This window comes from Callithrix jacchus, chromosome 5 (assembly GCF_049354715.1).
Source record: "Callithrix jacchus isolate 240 chromosome 5, calJac240_pri, whole genome shotgun sequence".
NCBI classification, from domain to species: Eukaryota; Metazoa; Chordata; class Mammalia; order Primates; family Cebidae; genus Callithrix; species Callithrix jacchus.
Genome location: NC_133506.1, coordinates 88,239,004 through 88,256,629, shown reverse-complemented (window position 1 = coordinate 88,256,629; position 17,626 = coordinate 88,239,004). Strand labels below are relative to the sequence as shown.

General features: G+C 40.7%; 1 protein-coding gene across 1 annotated transcript; it reads left to right on the top strand.

The window, feature by feature from the left end:
• The first annotated feature begins 6,798 nt into the window (after positions 1–6,798).
• LOC118153748 (protein SET-like) lies at positions 6,799–9,526 on the top strand. Its single transcript, XM_035300396.3, has one exon. It carries the CDS (start codon positions 7,744–7,746, stop codon positions 8,641–8,643), a length of 900 nt encoding a protein of 299 aa, XP_035156287.1. The 5' UTR covers positions 6,799–7,743; the 3' UTR covers positions 8,644–9,526.
• The last annotated feature ends 8,100 nt before the right edge of the window (positions 9,527–17,626 follow it).

The following is a 17,626-nucleotide window of genomic DNA, read 5'->3' as shown; positions in this document are numbered from 1 at the left end:
ACACAGTTAAGAATATAAGAACTTTCATTTTCTACCCAAAATGTCAAAGAGAAGAATATTTCCAGAGGAAGATGTATCACAATAACTATATCAGAAGATGAATGCAAAAAGACAGATGGCAGTACTCCAGACTCTAATGATAAAGGTGAAATTGATCAAATAAGGGAAATCTCAAGACTATGAGTCTTCAGATGACCATACCCTAGATTAATCTCAAACTCAAGAACTGGTGAGTGAATACCAGAAATGCAAGGTTGGTTCAGCATATGAAAATTAACATGATATAACATATTAGTAACAGACAAAAACTTCAATAATTACCTCCATAGACACAGAAAAAGCACTTGGCAAAAGGCAACACCCGTTCATGATTTAAAAAGAAATACTCAACATACTGGAAATAGAAAGAAACATCCTCAGTCTGATAAATAGCATCTATAAAAAGCCTGCAGCTAACATCATGCTTAATTCTGAAAGACTGGACACTTTCCTCCTAAATTGGACAACACAAAAACATACATTAAACTAGCCTGGCCAACATAGCGAAAACTCATCTATACTAAAAATACAGAAAAGGAGGGGGGAAAAATAAGCCAGGTGTGGTGCTGCACACTTATAATCCCAGCTACTTGGGAGGCTGAGGCAGGAGAATTGCTTGAACCCGTGAATCCAGGAGGCGGAGGTTCCAGTAAGCTGAGAACATACCACAGCATCCCAGCCTGGGTAACAGAAGGAGACTCTGTCTCAGAAAAAAAAAAAAAAATCCATTTACCACTTCTATTCAACATTCTACTTGAAGTTCCATCCAGGGAAGTAAGGCAGAAAAAGAAATAAAAAGCATCCAAATTGGAAAGGAAGAAATAAATCATCTCTATTCATAAAAGACATGACGTCATATGCAGAAAATCCTAAAGAATCCACCAAAAAATGATCAGAGCTAATAAATAAATTCAGCAAACCTGTAGGACACAAGAAACATATTAAAAATCAGTTGCTTTTTTTTTTTCTTTCCAGATAGGCTCTCTCACTCACCCAGGCTACAGAGTATGGCATGATCATTGCTCACTGATGCCTTAAACTCCTGGGCTCAAACAATCCTCTTGCCTCAGCTTCCACAGTAGCTGGGACTACAGGCACATGCCACCATGTCTAATTTTTTTTTTCTTTTGCAAAGACAGGGTCTTGCTATTTTGAGTAGGCTGTTTTCAAACTCCTGGCCTCAAACAGTCCTCCTGCCTCAGCCTCCCGAATTCCTGGGATTACAAGCATAAGCCACCATGTCTGGCCCGAAAAATTAGTTTTATTTCTTTATACTATCAATGAACAATCCAAAAAAGAAATTTTAAAAATACATTTACAACAACATAAAAAAGAATAAAAAATTGTTATTAATTTAATGAAAGTATAACTTTATACACTATAAATTATAGAACATCACAGAAAAAAATTAAGGAAGACCTAATTAAATGGAAAGATATCCATGTTCATGGATTAGAAGACTTAATGTTGTTAAGATGGTGCTACTGATCCAAGATGGCCCTTTAGGAGCAACTCAGGATTGCAGCTCCCAGCGAAAGCACAGAGGGTGAGAGGACGCTGCATTTCCAGACGAATCTTTATTGCCCACACACCAGGAGATTCCCAGGTGGAGGAGCCCCATGGGTCACCAGTGAGGCTGTTTTGGCCAGCACAACTGTTTTGCCAGTGCCCAAGCACGGTGGCTGTCCGTACAAAATACACTGGTCTGGCTGCCCTTTTAAGGTAGCAATTAAAGCTCTGGGAAGGCAGATTCGTCCATTCATCTGATTAAATGGGTCTGAAACAGGGAGCCAGGCTAGAAGATTCCCGGGCAGCACCGTTGTTTCAGCCGGCACAGTGGGTCACCGCATGGGAAATCATACAGGTCCCAGCGCCCTTTCAGCAGGTGACTGGAACACCTGGGAAAGAGTCAACCATTCAACATAAAAAAAAAGGGCTCGGAGGCAGGGAGCCAGGTGATCAGGCTCAGCAGGTGCCACCCCTACAAAAACAAATGAGCAAAGAAATAGCAATTGGAAACGTTCAGGGTTGAGAGTTTCATGGCAAGCATAGCTGAACCCACGATGGTGCAGCTTGGTGGGGGAGGGGCCATTACAGAGGCACTCCGCCATTGCTGAGGCAGCCTGCCATTGCCAAGGCAACCCGCCATAACAGAGACAGTCCGCAATTAACAGAGGCGGGCCACCATTGCCGAGGCGGTTCTAACCACACCCATATAAACACAACTGCAGGGAAGCTCACATGGCAGCAGGGCGGAGCCAACAGCAGGGCAGAGCCCAAAGCAGCTCAGCAAAGCCTCTGCAGGCAGAGAGTAACTAGGCTGCCTCCTTGCTGGGCAGGGCAGCCCTGAAAGAAATTTTTTTAAAAAGGCAGCAGCACAACAGATACTCATAAATAAAGCCTTAACTCCCCAGGACAGAGCACCTGGGGAAAAAAAGGGGGTTTATGAGTTCTGCTGCAGCAGACTTAAATGTACCTGCCTAGCAGCTCTGAATGAACAACGGAGCTCACAACTCAGCACTTGAGCTCCTATAAAGAGCAGACTGTCTCCTCAAGCAGCTCCCTGACCCCCGTATATCCAAAGAGTCACCTCACAAAGGACAAATCAGACTGACATTTGGCGGGCATCACTCTGGGACAAAGATAGCAGAAGAAGAAACTGGTAGAACCCTTACTGTTCTGCAGCTGCTGCAGATGATCCCCAGGCAAGCAGGGCCTGGAGTAGACCTCAGCAGTCCTACAGCAGAGGGGCCAGACTGTTAGAAGAAAAACTAAGAAACAGAAATAACTTCTTCATCAACACTCTGGACATCCACTCAGAGACCCAACCTGAAAACAGCAACTACACAGACAAAAGGAGGATAAATCCACAAAGATGGGACGAAACCAGTGCAAAAAGGAGGAGAACACCCAAAACCAGAACACCTCTTCTCCTACAAGGGATCACAACTGCTCACCAGCAAGGGAACAAAGCTGGATGGAGAATGAGTGTGATAAAATGACAGAATCAGACTTCAGAAGGTGGGTAACGAGAAACTTCTGTGAGCTAAAAGAACATGTTCTAACTCAACGCAAAGAAACTAAGAACCCTGAAAAAGATTTGACGAGATGATAACAAGAATGGACAACTTAGAGAGAATATGAGTGAATTGATGGAGCTGAAAAACACAACACGAGAACTTCGTAAAGCATGCACAATTCTCAACAGCCGAATTGACCAAGCAGAAGAAAGGATATCAGAGGTCGAAGATCAACTCAATGAAATAAAATGAGAAGCCAAGATTAGAGAAATAAGTGCAAAAAGAAATGAACAAAGTCTCCAAGAAATGTGGGACTATGTGAAGAGACCTAATCTACGTTTGATAGGTGTACCTGAATGTGACAGACAGAATGAATCCAAGCTGAAAAATACTCTTCAGGATATTATCCAGGAAAATTTCCCCAACCTAGCAAGGCAGGCCCATATTCAAGTCCAGGAAATACAAAGAACACCACAAAGATATTCCTCAAGAAGAGCAACCCCAAGGCATATAATCGTCAGATTCACCAGGGTTGAAATGTAGGAGAAAATGCTAAGGGCAGCCAGAGAGAAAGGTCGGGTTGCCCACAAAGGGAAGCCCATCAGACTCACAGCACATCTCTCGGCAGAAACACTACAAGCCAGAAGAGAGTGGGGGCCAATATTCAACATCCTTAACGAAAAGAACTTTCAACCCAGAATTTCATATCCAGCCAAACTGAGCTTCATAAGTGAAGGAAAAACAAAATCCTTTGCAAACAAGCAAGTACTCAGAAATTTTCTCACCACCAGGCCTGCTTTACAAGAGCTCCTGAAACAGGTACTACACACAGAAAGGAAGAACCAGTACCAGCCACTCCGAAAACATACCAAATGGTGAAGAGCATCAACAAAATGAAGAATCTGCATCAACTAATGGGCAAAACAGCCAGCTAGCATCAAAATGGCAGGATCAAATTCACAAATAAAAATATTAACCCTAAATATAAATGGGCTAAATGCACCGATCAAAAGACACAAACTGGCAAATTGGATAAAAAGCCAAAACCCATCACTGTGCTGTATCCAGGAAACCCATCTCACATGTAAGTATACACAAAGCCTCAAAATAAAGGGATGGAGGAAGATTTACCAAGCAAATGGAGAGAAAAAAAAAAGGCAGGAGTTGCAATTTTTGTCTCTGATAAAATAGACTTTAAAGCAACAAAGATCAAAAGAGACAAAGAAGGACATTACATAATGGTAAAAAGATCAATACAACAAGAAGAGCTAACGATCCTGAATATATACGGAACCAATACAGGAGCACCCAGATACATAAGGCAAGTTCTTAATGACTTACAAAGTGACTTACACTCCCACACAATAATAGTGGGGGACTTTAACACTCCACTATCAATATTAGACAGATCAACCAGACAGAAAATTAACAAGGATATCCAGAACTTGAATTCAGACCTGGAATAAGCAAACCTGATAGACATTTACAGAACTCTCCACCGAAATCCACAGAATATACATTCTTCTCAGCTCCACATCACACCAACTCTAAAACTGACCACATAATTGGAAGTAAATCACTCCTCAGCAGATACAAAAGAATTGAAATCATAACAAAGAGTCTCTCAGACCACAGTGCAATCAAGTTAGAAATGAGAATTCAGAAACCAACTCGGAACCACACAGCTTCATGGAAACGGAACAACTGGCTCTTGAATGTTCACTGGATAAACAACGAAATGAAGGCAGAAATAAAGAAGTTCTTTGAAACCAACAAGAATGAAGACACAACATACCAGAATCTCTGGGACACATTTAAAGCAGTCTCTAGAGGAAAATATATAGCAATAAGTGCCCACATGAGAAGAGTGGAGAGATCCAAAATTGACACCCTATCGTCAAAATTGAAAGAGCTAGAGAAGCAAGATCAAAAAAACTCAAAACCTAGCAGAAGACAAGAAATAACTGAGATCAGAGCAGAACTGAAGGAGATAGAGACATGAAAAACCCTTCAGAAAATCAATAAATCCAGGAGCTGGTTTTTCGAAAAGATCAACAAATAGACCACTAGCCAGACTGATAAAAAAGAAGAGAGAATAAACAAATAGATGCAATAAAAAAACGATAAAGAGGAAATCACCACAGATCCTGCAGAAATTCAAACCATCATCAGAGAACATTACAAACAGCTCTTTGCACATAAACTAGTAAACCTGGAAGAAATGGATAAATTCCTGGACAGTTGCATCCTCCCAAGCCTAAACCAGGAAGAAGTCAAAACCATGAATAGACCAGTAACAAGATCTGAAGTTGAGGCAGCAATTAAGAGCCTACCACACAAAATAAGCCCAGGTCCAGATGGGCTCACAGCCGAATTCTACCAGACACACAAAGAGGAACTGGTACCATTCCTTCTGAAACTATTCCAAATAATCCAAAAAGAGAGAATCCTTCCCAAATCATTTTATGAGACCAACATCATCCTGATACCAAAACCCGGCAGAGACTCAACAAGAAAAGAAAACTTCAGGCCAATATCCATGATAAACATAGATGCGAAAATCTTCCATAAAATACTGACAAGCCAATTGCAACAGCACATCAAAAAGCTTAACCACCATGATCAAGTAGGATTCATCCCGGGGATGCAAGGCTGGTTCAACATACGCAAGTCCATAAACGTAATTCACCACAAAAACAGTACCAAACACAAAAACCACATGATTATCTCAATTGATGCAGAGAAGGCCTTTGACAAAATTCAACAGCCCTTTATGCTAAAAACCCTCAATAAACTCAGTATTGACAGAACGTATCTCAGAATCATAAAAGCTATTTATGACAAACCAACAGCCAATATCATACTGAATGGGCAAAAACTAGAAGTATACCCTTTGAAATCTGGCACTAGACAAGGATGCCCTCTCTCACCACTCCCATTCAATATAGTACTGGAATTTCTAGCCAGAGCAGCCAGTCAAGAAAAAGAAATAAAGGGTATTCAAATAGGAAAGGAGGAAGCCAAATTGTCTCTATTTGCAGATGACATGATAGTATATCTAGAAGACCCCATCGTCTCAGCCCCAAATCTCCTGAAACTGATAAGCAACTTCAGCAAAGTCTCAGGATACAAGATCAATGTGCAAAAATCACAAGCATTCATATACACCAATAACAGACTTAAAGAGAGCCAAATCAAGAACGAACTGCCATTCACAATTGCTACAAAGAGAATAAAATACCTAGGAATACAACTAACAAGGAACATAAAGGACCTCTTCAAGGAGAACTACAAACCACTGCTCAACAAATAAGAGAGGACACAAACAGATGGAGAAACATGTTCATGGTTAGGAAGAATCAGTATCATGAAAATGGCCATACTGCCCAAAGTAATTTACAGATTCAACACTATCCCCATCAAGCTACCAATGACCTTCTTCACAGAACTGGAAAAAACCACCTTAAACTTCATATGGAACCCAAAGAGAGCCTACATAGCCAAGTCAATTCTAAGCAAAAAGAACACAGCGGGGGGCATCACACTACTGGATTTCAAACTATACTACAAGGCTACAGTAATCAAAACAGCATGGTACTGGTATCAAAACAGAGATATAGACCAATGGAACAGAACAGAGGCATCGGAGGCAACACAGCATATCTACAACCATACAATCTTTGATAAACCTGACAAAAACAAGCAATGAGGAAAGGATTCCCTGTTTAATAAATGGTGTTGGGAAAACTGGCTAGCTATGTGCAGAAAGCAGAAACTGGACCCCTTCCTGACACCTTACACTAAAATTAACTCCGCATGGATTAAAGGCTTAAACATAAGACCTAACACCATAAAATCCCTAGAAGAAAATCTAGGCCAAACCATTCAGGACATAGGAGTAGGCAAGGACTTCATGACCAAAACACCAAAAGCATTGGCAACAAAAGCCAAAACAGACAAATGGGACCTAATCAAACTCCATAGCTTCTGCATGGCAAAAGAAACAGACATCTGAGTGAACTGGCAACCAACAGAATGGGAAAAAATTTTGCAGTTTACCCATCTGACAAAGGGCTGATATCCAGAATTTACAAAGAACTAAAACAGATTTACAAGAAAAAAACAAACAAGCCCATAAGTGGGCAAAGGATATGAACAAACACTTTACAAAAGAAGACATATATGAGGCCAACAAACATATGAAAAAAATGCATCATCACTGGTCATTAGAGAGATGCAAATCAAAACCACATTGAGATACCATCTCACGCCAGTTAGAATGGCGATCATTAAAAAAATCTGGAGATAACAGATGCTGGCGAGGATGTGGAGAAATAGGAACACTTTTACACTGCTGGTGGGAGTGTAAATTAGTTCAACCATTGTGGAAGACAGTGTGGCGATTCCTCAAGGACCTAGAAATAGAAATTCCATTTGACCCAGCAATCCCATTACTGGGTATATATCCAAAGGACTATAAATCGTTCTACTATAAGGACACACGCACATGAATGTTCATTGCAGCACTGTTTACAATAGCGAAGACCTGGAACCAACCCAAATGCCCATCGATGATAGACTGGACTGGGAAAATGTGGCACCTATACACCATGGAATATTATGCAGCAATCAAAAACGATGAGTTCGCAGTGTTCTGCCTGCTTCCGGATAAGCAAGAAGACTTATGCTCCGGTTCTCGGACTTCCCCAGCAGCATGGCCCCCAAACGCCAGTCTCCACTCCCGCCTCAAAAGAAGAAACCAAGACCACCTCCTGCTCAGGGACTGGATGAGACATCGGCCTCTGCAGGCTTGCTGAAGAAGGGAGAAAAAGAACAGCAAGAAGCAATTGAACACATTGATGAAGTACAAAATGAAATAGACAGACTTAATGAACAAGCCAGTGAGGAGATTTTGAAAGTAGAACAGAAATATAACAAACTCCGCCAACCATTTTTTCAGAAGAGGTCAGAATTGATCGCCAAAATCCCAAATTTTTGGGTAACAACATTTGTCAACCATCCACAAGTGTCTGCACTGCTTGGGGAGGAGGATGAAGAGGCACTGCATTATTTGACCAGAGTTGAAGTGACAGAATTTGAAGATATTAAATCAGGTTACAGAATAGATTTTTATTTTGATGAAAATCCTTACTTTGAAAATAAAGTTCTCTCCAAAGAATTTCATCTGAATGAGAGTGGTGATCCATCTTCAAAGTCCACTGAAATCAAATGGAAATCTGGAAAGGATTTGACAAAACGTTCAAGTCAAACGCAGAATAAAGCCAGCAGGAAGAGGCAGCATGAGGAACCAGAGAGCTTCTTTACCTGGTTTACTGATCATTCTGATGCAGGTGCTGATGAATTAGGAGAGGTCATCAAAGATGATATTTGGCCAAACCCATTACAATACTACTTGGTTCCTGATATGGATGATGAAGAAGGAGAAGGAGAAGATGATGTTAATGATGAAGAGGAGGAAGGATTAGAAGACATTGATGAAGAAGGGGATGAGGATGAAGGTGAAGAAGATGAAGATGATGATGAAGGGGAGGAAGGAGAGGAGGATGAAGGAGAAGATGACTAATAGAACACTGATGGATTCCAACCTTCCTTTTTTCAAATTTTCTCCAGTCCCTGGGAGCAAGTTGCAGTCTTTTTTTTTTTTTCCTTCCCTCTTGTGCTCAGTCACCCTGTTTTTGAGGTCTCTTTTCTCTACACCATGGTTCTCAACTTATTTGGGGGGGAAATATCTTGAGCAGGATACAATGGGAAAAGAGTCTCTACCCCTTTCTGTTTGAAATTCATTTTTATCCCTTCCTGTCTTAACAAAAACTGTATGGAATCAATACCACTGAGCTCTGTAGGAAAAAAGAAAAACCTGTTCCCTTCGCTCTGCTGGAAGCTGGAGGGTGCTAGGCCCCTGTGTAGTAGTGCATAGAATTCTAGCTTTTTTCCTCCTTTCTCTGTATATTGGGCTCAGAGAGTACACTGTGTCTCTATGTGAATATGGACAGTTAGCATTTACCAACATGTATTTGTCTACTTTCTCTTGTTTAAAAAAAAGAAAAAAAAACTTTAAAAAATGGGGTTATAGAAGGTCAGCAAAGGGTGGGTTTGAGATGTCTGGGTGGGGTAAGTGGGCATTTTGACAACATGGCTTCTCCTTTGGCATGTTTAATTGTGACATTTGACAGATATCCTTGCAGTTTAAGATGACACTTTTAAAATAAATTCTCTCCTAATGATGACTTGAGCCCTGCCACTCAATGGGAGAATCAGCAGAACCTGTAGGATCTTATTTGGAATTGACATTCTCTATTGTGATTTTGTTCCTGTTTATTTTTAAATTTTCTTTTTGTTTCACTGGAAAGGAAAGATGATGCTCAGTTTTAAACGTTAAAAGTGTACAAGTTGCTTTGTTACAATAAAACTAAATGTGTACACACACACACACACACAAAAAAAAAAAAAACGATGAGTTCATATCCTTTGTAGGGACATGGATGAACCTGGAGAACATCATTCTCAGCAAACTGACACAAGAACAGAAAATGAAGGTGGGTGTTGAACAATGAGAACACATGGACACAGGGAGGGGAGCACTACACACTGGGGTCTGTTCAGGGGAATAGGGGAGGGACAGTGGGGCATGGGGAGTTGGGGAGAGATAGCATGGGGAGAAAAGCCAGATATAGGTGAAGGGGAGGAAGGCAGCAAATCACACTGCCACGTGTGTACCTATGCAACTATCTTTCATGTTCTACACATGTACCCCAAAACCTAATATGCAATTAAAAAAATAAAATAAATAAAAAATAAAAATAAAAAGATGGCAATATTCTCCAAATTGATCTACAGATTCACAAAAAACTTAACAAACTCCCAGCCGTTTTCTTTTCAGAAATTGAGAAACTGATCTTAAAACTAATATGAAATGCAAGGAACCCAGAATAGCCAAAACTTAAAAAGCAAGAACAAAATCAAAGTTGACAGAGGTTCTCCAAAGGTGACCACATCTTAATTTCTGGAATTTGTGAATGTTAGCTTACATGGCAAAAAGACTCTGAAAATGTGATTAAGTTGAGGACCTTATAATAGGGAGATTTTCCTGAATTTTATCCAGCTAGACCCAATGTAATCAGAAATATCACTAAAAAATTCAAAGGACAGTAGAAACATCAGAAGAGGAGATGTGATAACCCAAGTAGACGTCAGAGCGATGTGGCCACAAGCCAAAGAATGCAGATGGCCTCCAGAAGCTGGAAAAGGTAAAGAACAGATTCTCTCCAAGAAGGAACAGAGGTATGCTAAAACACTGGTTTTCACCCTATAAGAAACCCATTTCAATCTTCTGACTTCCAGAACTATAGGAAGCATAAAAATAATACATTTTTTTTGTTTTAAGCCACTAAATTTGTGGAAATTTGTTACAGCAGCAATAGGAAGCAAACTGTAATAGTAGCCAACATGTATAACATCGTTACATGTTATATGTTATAGAGCCATATAACAAATGTCTCAAGTGTCTATAAAAGCATGAAGAGTTGTCACACTATTAATATTGTGGTCCAAATGCTGTGTTGCTACTTAAGAATCATTTACTGTACTATATGTATCTTTCTATATCTAAGAGCAAAGTTCTCAGTTCTCAGTAAAAACATCTGATTCTTTAATTTGGCACTAAAATGACTACACTTTTTCTTACAGTAAGTTATCTCACATCACTTAACAAATCAGTGAAATGGAAAATACTGGACTAATAGTATACTCATTATGACAAAAATACACTTTATACATTGATCAAAAATTTATACAATATCTAAAGAGTTCATAGGACAGCAGAATCTCACAACATATCACATAAGAACTATTACACTGGGATGGGCCATGGCTATGCAAGGGATACAGAAACATAAATCTTATACTCAATCTTGACTATGCAACCCTACAGGTTTCTCTAGTTAGATCACTAGAGAGAAAGATTATCACATACAGTCATCCCTCAGTATTTGCTGGGGATTCAATTTTAAGGCACTCCCACACCTGCTCCATGCACCCACCCTATGGATACCAAAATCTGCAGATGTTTAAGTCCATTATATAAAATGATATAGTATTTGCATATAACCTATGTTCATCTTCCTGTATACTTGAAATCATCTCTAGATTCTTATAACACCTAATATAATGTAAATGCTATGTAAATACTTATCTATATTTATTTGTATTATTTATCTACTTATTTTTAATACTTCTGATCCATGACTGGCAGACACAGAACCACACACGCAGAGGGTCAAACCTGGCATGGAACAGCACAAAAAACGTGTAAAACTCCCATCCACCCAGATATTAAGAAGTGGTTTCAATAAATGTGATGAAAGTGAAGGTTTCAGGGTCCTAAATATCAGTCTCCTCTAGTCTTTAATTCCCTCTCTCTCTAAACTGGAATCCTTGATTCATTATTTCCTTGTTTTTTCTCCAGATTCTTATAACCCCAAATACAATGTATATGCTCTGTAAATACTTTACTATATTTATTTGTATTATTTATCTACTTATTTTCAATGTTTTTGATCCAAGGCTGGCAGACACAGAACCCACACACACAGATGATCAAACTTGGCATGCAAAAGCACAAGAGGCCAGGCGCAGTGGCTCAAGCCTGTAATCCCAGCACTTTGGGAGGCCAAGGCGGGTGGACCACGAGGTCAAGAGATGGAGACCAACCTCGTCAACATGGTGAAACCCTGTCTCTACTAAAAATACAAAAAATTAGCTGGGCATGGTGGCACGTGCCTGTAATCCCAGTTACTCAGGAGGCTGAGGCAGGAGAATTGCCTGAACCCAGGAGGCGGAGGTTGCGGTGAGCCAGGATCGCGCCATTGCACTCCAGCCTGGGTAAGGAGAGCGAAACTCCGTCTCAAAAAAAAAAAAAAAAAAGCACAAGAAAACATGCATAAAATTCATAATTTCATTTTTTTAAATATTATTTTGTATTTACTAATTTTCCCCCAAGAAAATGATCTATAATTTCAATCACTCTCCCACCAAACTCCCAAACTCCCTTGCCCCTTTTTTCTCTGATTCCATATAAAATACAAAGCTGATTCCAACCATACCAAGGCTGCTGAGCACTGCTAAAGAAAGTCATATTAGTTAGTGATATTCCAAATAAGTCTGAAATCTAGGCTTGCAAATTTCAACTGACCCTTTTCACTACTTAGCAATCTATTGCTTTTTTAGTCGGTTCCCTGTAAACATTCTCTGACCTCACATTTCTTTGCATCACTCTCAAACCATGTTTTTGGCTTCCATAACACAGAGAAAAATATATGCCATAAAAATTATCAGAAAGAACTCCATCAGCTACCCACCAACAGACCTACAGACCTAAGCCCATTAGCACACACCCTGTCCTCCTATTAAAACAGACATATTCCTTTTTCTCTCTGAGTTCAAATTACCTTTGCTCTGTATCCCACTCCCACTCATTCACCCAGGAACCTCTTATATTTTGACTTCTGTATTTTGAAACTCATCCTTTAATAGCTATTTCCATCAGCATTTCAAGATGCTCCCATCTTTAAAAAATAAGAATCATGGCAGGGCACAGTGACTCACACTGTAGAACTTTGGGGGGCCAAGGTGGGAGGATTACTTGAGCTAGGAGTTCAAGACTGGCCTGGGAAACATAGGGAGACCCTATCACTATAGAAAATTAAAAAAAAAAAAAAAGCCAGCCATGATGGTGTATGCCTGTAGTCCCAGTTACTTGGGAGGCTGAGGTGTGAGGATTGCTTATGCCCAAGGTCAAGGCTGCAGTGAGCTGTGTTTGTGTCACAGCACTCTAGCCTGGCTAACAGAATGAGCCTCTGTCTCAATAATTAATTCCTTTTTCAATGTCCTCTCCTCCTAGTTCATCCACTGCCTTCGCCGTCATCTATCGTCTGGATAACCAAATTTCACTCCAGGCCTCTTTTCCAAACAACTCTCCTCTAGCGTTCTCTAGATCAGTAAGTTAGTATCATCACTGAGTTGCTCAACCATCCTTTATTAGTTTTTACTCACCTAACTTTTCTAACCCCTTTTCAATCAAAAGCATGTCTTTTTGATTCTATGTGCTTTGTAGGAATAGCTTTTCTCTAGATAGCAAGATTAGCTCCATCAATGACCATAGCCATTATCTAATAAAATATTTTCAACTTATATTAGAGAATTCTTTCATCGCCAGTTCAGTAAAAGGACAAATGAACAAGAGTACATAGAACTACCACTACTACTTCCTGCATCATCTGTCTTTCCTTGGTTTCTCCAAGCCACATAATGAACAGGTTTAGTATGCCTGTGAAGTTAAAATTATACTGTTATTTTAGAGGATTAAGTCCAGGCACTAAACATTCTTATAAATAACATCAAGAAACAACCATAACACACTAACATGGCAAAAATCTTATTTTAGAAACATGTTAGTGAAAATTCTTCACAAATTACATTTTTTGCACTTAGCGATGCTTCTCTACTGCATGAAATACAGATGGCAACACCACCTCAAATCTTTTTCTAACGTTAATCTATAAATAAATTTTAAAAACAAAATGTCTTCTGATCTTCTATCTATTCAGTGTTTACTGAGAACAAACTAAGTATAAGGCCCTCAGCGGGTACTGCAGAGAATTTTTTAAAAGGTTAACAGGCAGTTCCTGACTAAAAGACACATCAGTCTGTTAATGAGAATCAGAGAAGTGAGCCCAAGTAAAATTCAAATTAGAAGGTGCCAGGTACCATAAGAGAAAGATAAAGTGTAAAGGAAATTTATGAGAGAGAGGGGATTACTTAGAGGTTTAAGCAAATTTGTTAAGTACTTACTATATGCTTTTACATAAGTAAAACAATTTTCACAGCATCCCAGAAATAAAGTCCAAGGGGAACTTTACACAAAATCTCTGGCTCCTTTTCTCCAACCTGAATGAAAGCAGAACATTAATCTCGCTTCCTTTGGTCTCTTATGCTCAGTTCCTGGGCATGCTGAAGAACTGCAGCTAGTACTGGTTTGTCTTCTGAAAGTTTCAAAGCCATACCTGAGGGCTGGTTTTGAAAACCTGGGGCATCTAAATAGTACTCAGTGAGAATCATCTTATTTTTTTTGCCCTAATTCTGTATCCCTAAGTATATACCACTAAAAAAAAAATTGCTTCCATTTTTTATTCTCTTCTGAATTCCTAATTTGCCTACTTTTGGTTGTGACCCAAAGCAACTGTTACCATGCCTTAAGACGTGATCTCACTGTACACTGACTGCTTTTAAGCTTCATAAACTTCATATACCATTCTTACATGAATACCAATCCTAACATACAATCGGAGAAAATCTCATTATAGTATGAGCAAAGCTTAGTGAAGAAAACCTACAAAAAAAAGTAATTAGAGCAAGAAAGTCCATCTTAGCCAGGCACAGTGGCTCACACCTGTAAGCCCAGTACTCTGGGAGGCTGAGGTGAGCGGATCACTTAAGGCCAGGAGTTCACAACCAGCCTGGTCAATATGGTGAAATCCCATCTCTACTAAAAATACAAAAAAAAGTTAGCCAGGTGTGGTGGTGCATACCTGTAATCCCAGCTACTTTGGAGGCTGAGGCAGAAGAATCGCTTGAACCTGGGAGGTGGAGGTTGCAGTGAGCTGAAATCGCACCACTGCACTCCAGCCTGAGTGACAGAGAGAGACTGTCTCAAAATAAAATAAATTCAGTGTAGTCTAAGACATCTTGAAAACAGAGTAACCTGACTTCCCAGATATCTGTCCCTTATCTTCCAAGAAAAATTATTACTTTCAACAAGCAAAAATATCATAGGTAAATAAAAAAGATCATGTTTAGCAGAAACTTACTATACTGACTATGGAATATATTAATCTTTTAACAGGCCTCTTTAAATCATATTACTTCTCAAATTTCTATTAAGTCTACATCAAACAAAACAAAACAAATATCAGTGACTTCAGCAAGATAGCTAGAGACACCTAATGCTCATTCCCCTCACCCCTGCCCCTGTACCTCTTGCTCCTCTGTACTCCCCACCAACCACAAGAAAGAACCAAGGCAACAAAATAGCTAAGATTTGACTGGAATGTCAAAGGGAGAGTGTTAGGGTACAGTAGGTGTGGAGATGCACCTGTGGTGACTGGAAGTCCAGGAGGGCAGCATGGAGGCACCCAGTGTCTGTAGCCCCATCTTCCCACCTGTATCAGATCTGCCTGTAGTCAGGAGACATTTCTCATTGCAGGGAAAAGGTACACAGAATAACCCCACCAGTCCCCATTGACACCGCAGATATCTACAATCCTTACAACGGGAGACTCGTATAGTCCTCGCAAGCACTGACCCCAGTTAGAAGAGCTGCAGGGAATTCACATAGTTCCTGGGTTAAGAGCATGAGGTACGTACTCCCCAACCCCTACCCACGCTCTGTGAACCCAGCTGCTGCAACATGATGCTATCCTAAGACCAGAGCCACCTCTGAAGTGTACCCTAATCTGGGGACCAGTAGCCGCTGCACCTCTGTAGCATAGGGGCTTCATCTTTATACCACACCAGTGGCTGAACACCATGACCCGAGGAACACGAAAGCCTGGACCCAGGAATAGCTGTGACACTGGTCCTAGACAGCAGAGAAACCAACTCCCACTGCCCTCACTTCTAGCCAGAGGAACAGTCTGGCAGTCCTACCCAGGATGAACCTGCCCTAGAGCAGGCCAAACAATTGCATGTCCTCCTACAAGCAGGAGAGGCCCTAAAGTCTCTGAGTAGCTGACATGTTGTGGAGCAGCTACATTTTCATATGCAGGGCATGAGAAACAGCCCTGCAGTACACCATTTCCTGCAGACAAGGCCATGGCCAATCCAATGGTCATACACCTGCAGTCAGAGCCTCAGAAATAGCTCCTCAGGACACTCCCGGTTGACATGATCCCAGGCTTGCTGCACAGCTGTGCAACCACACCTCAGGCCTGAGGAACAGCTCTACAGGCCACCCTGTATTTGTATTAATGCTAATACTAATACCCAAGTTGCCCAAGCAACCACGCATATGCATCCCAGGCCTAAGAAGCAGCCCCACAGGCTGCCCTTGCCAGACACACCCCCAGATCCACTGAGCAGCTGTTCACCTGCATCCCAGGCCCAGGAAGCAGCCCTGTGGGGCATCCCCAGCAGACACCCCTCCCTTTCTGGGCTAGCCAAACAGCCATGCGCCTGGGTTTCAGGTCTAAGCAATGGCCTCATAGGTCATCCCCAGCAAACACAAGACCCTGGCCAGACAAGCAGCTGGATACTTGTGTCACAGGCCTGAGAAACAGCCCCGTGGTTCACCCAGGCAAACATGCCCCCAGACCAGACCAGCAGCTTACACTCAAATCGAGGGCCTGAGAAGTAGCTCCATGGGCTACCCCTGGCAAACACAGCCCCAGGCCAGTCAAGCAGGTGTGTGCTTGCATCCTGGGCATGAGAAACAACCCTGAAGGCTGCTCCTGGGAGGCACATCCCAGGCCAGCTGAGCAGCCAAATGCATGTGCTCCCAGCCAGAGTAACATCCCTGGCTTCCAAGCCCAACCCCAAGTTAGCCAACCCACTGGTGTACACAAGCATCTCCAACCTGAAAAACAGCCAGTGAGCCTACCCCTGGCAAGGCGACACCACTACTGCCACAAATTCTCTCAGCCTAGTCCATAAAGAGACATTTACAAACATAACTGGCATGAGTTATAGCTGAAGAAACTACATGGAGACTATATCAACCGCATCTGCCCAGAAATAGAGCCAATATGCCCCACCTAATCAACACACCAAGACCCATTCATATGAGTCAGTCTTTCCCTGTGAAACCTACTCTATAAAATTGGAAAAGGTGACTTTTCCTTTTCCACCAGATCCATAGAAATAAACATAGGGACATATCAAATATGAAAAAGCAAGAAAACATGACTCCTCCAAAGAAATACATTAATTCTCCAGTAACAGGTCTCAACCATAAGGAAATATACAAAATACCAAAAAAGAATTCAAAATAATAATCTTAAGGAAATTCAATGACATACAAGAGGATACAGATAGACAATTTAACAAAACAAGAAAAATCATTCATAACTTGAAAGAGAAATTTAACAAACAGATAGGTATCATAAGAAAGAACAAAATAAAAATTCTACAGATGAAGAATTCAATGAATGAAATTTAAAAATTCAACTGAAAGCTTCAACAACAGATTAGACTCAGCAGAAGAAAGAATTTCTGAACTATGAAGACAGGTCATTGGAAATAACACAGGAAAACAATAAACAAATAACAAAATAAGAACAAAGGAATGAAGAAAGCTTATAGGATTTATGGAAAACCTTTATGTGAGCAAATATTAGCATACAGGCATTCCAGAAGGAAAGAAAATGGGAAAAATGCAGAAAACATATTTAATGAAATAGTAGCTGAAAATTTCCCAAGTCTTGGGACACAGATGAACATCCAGATCTAGGAGGCTCAAAAAACCACAAACAGATTCAACCCAAAGAGGTCTGAGG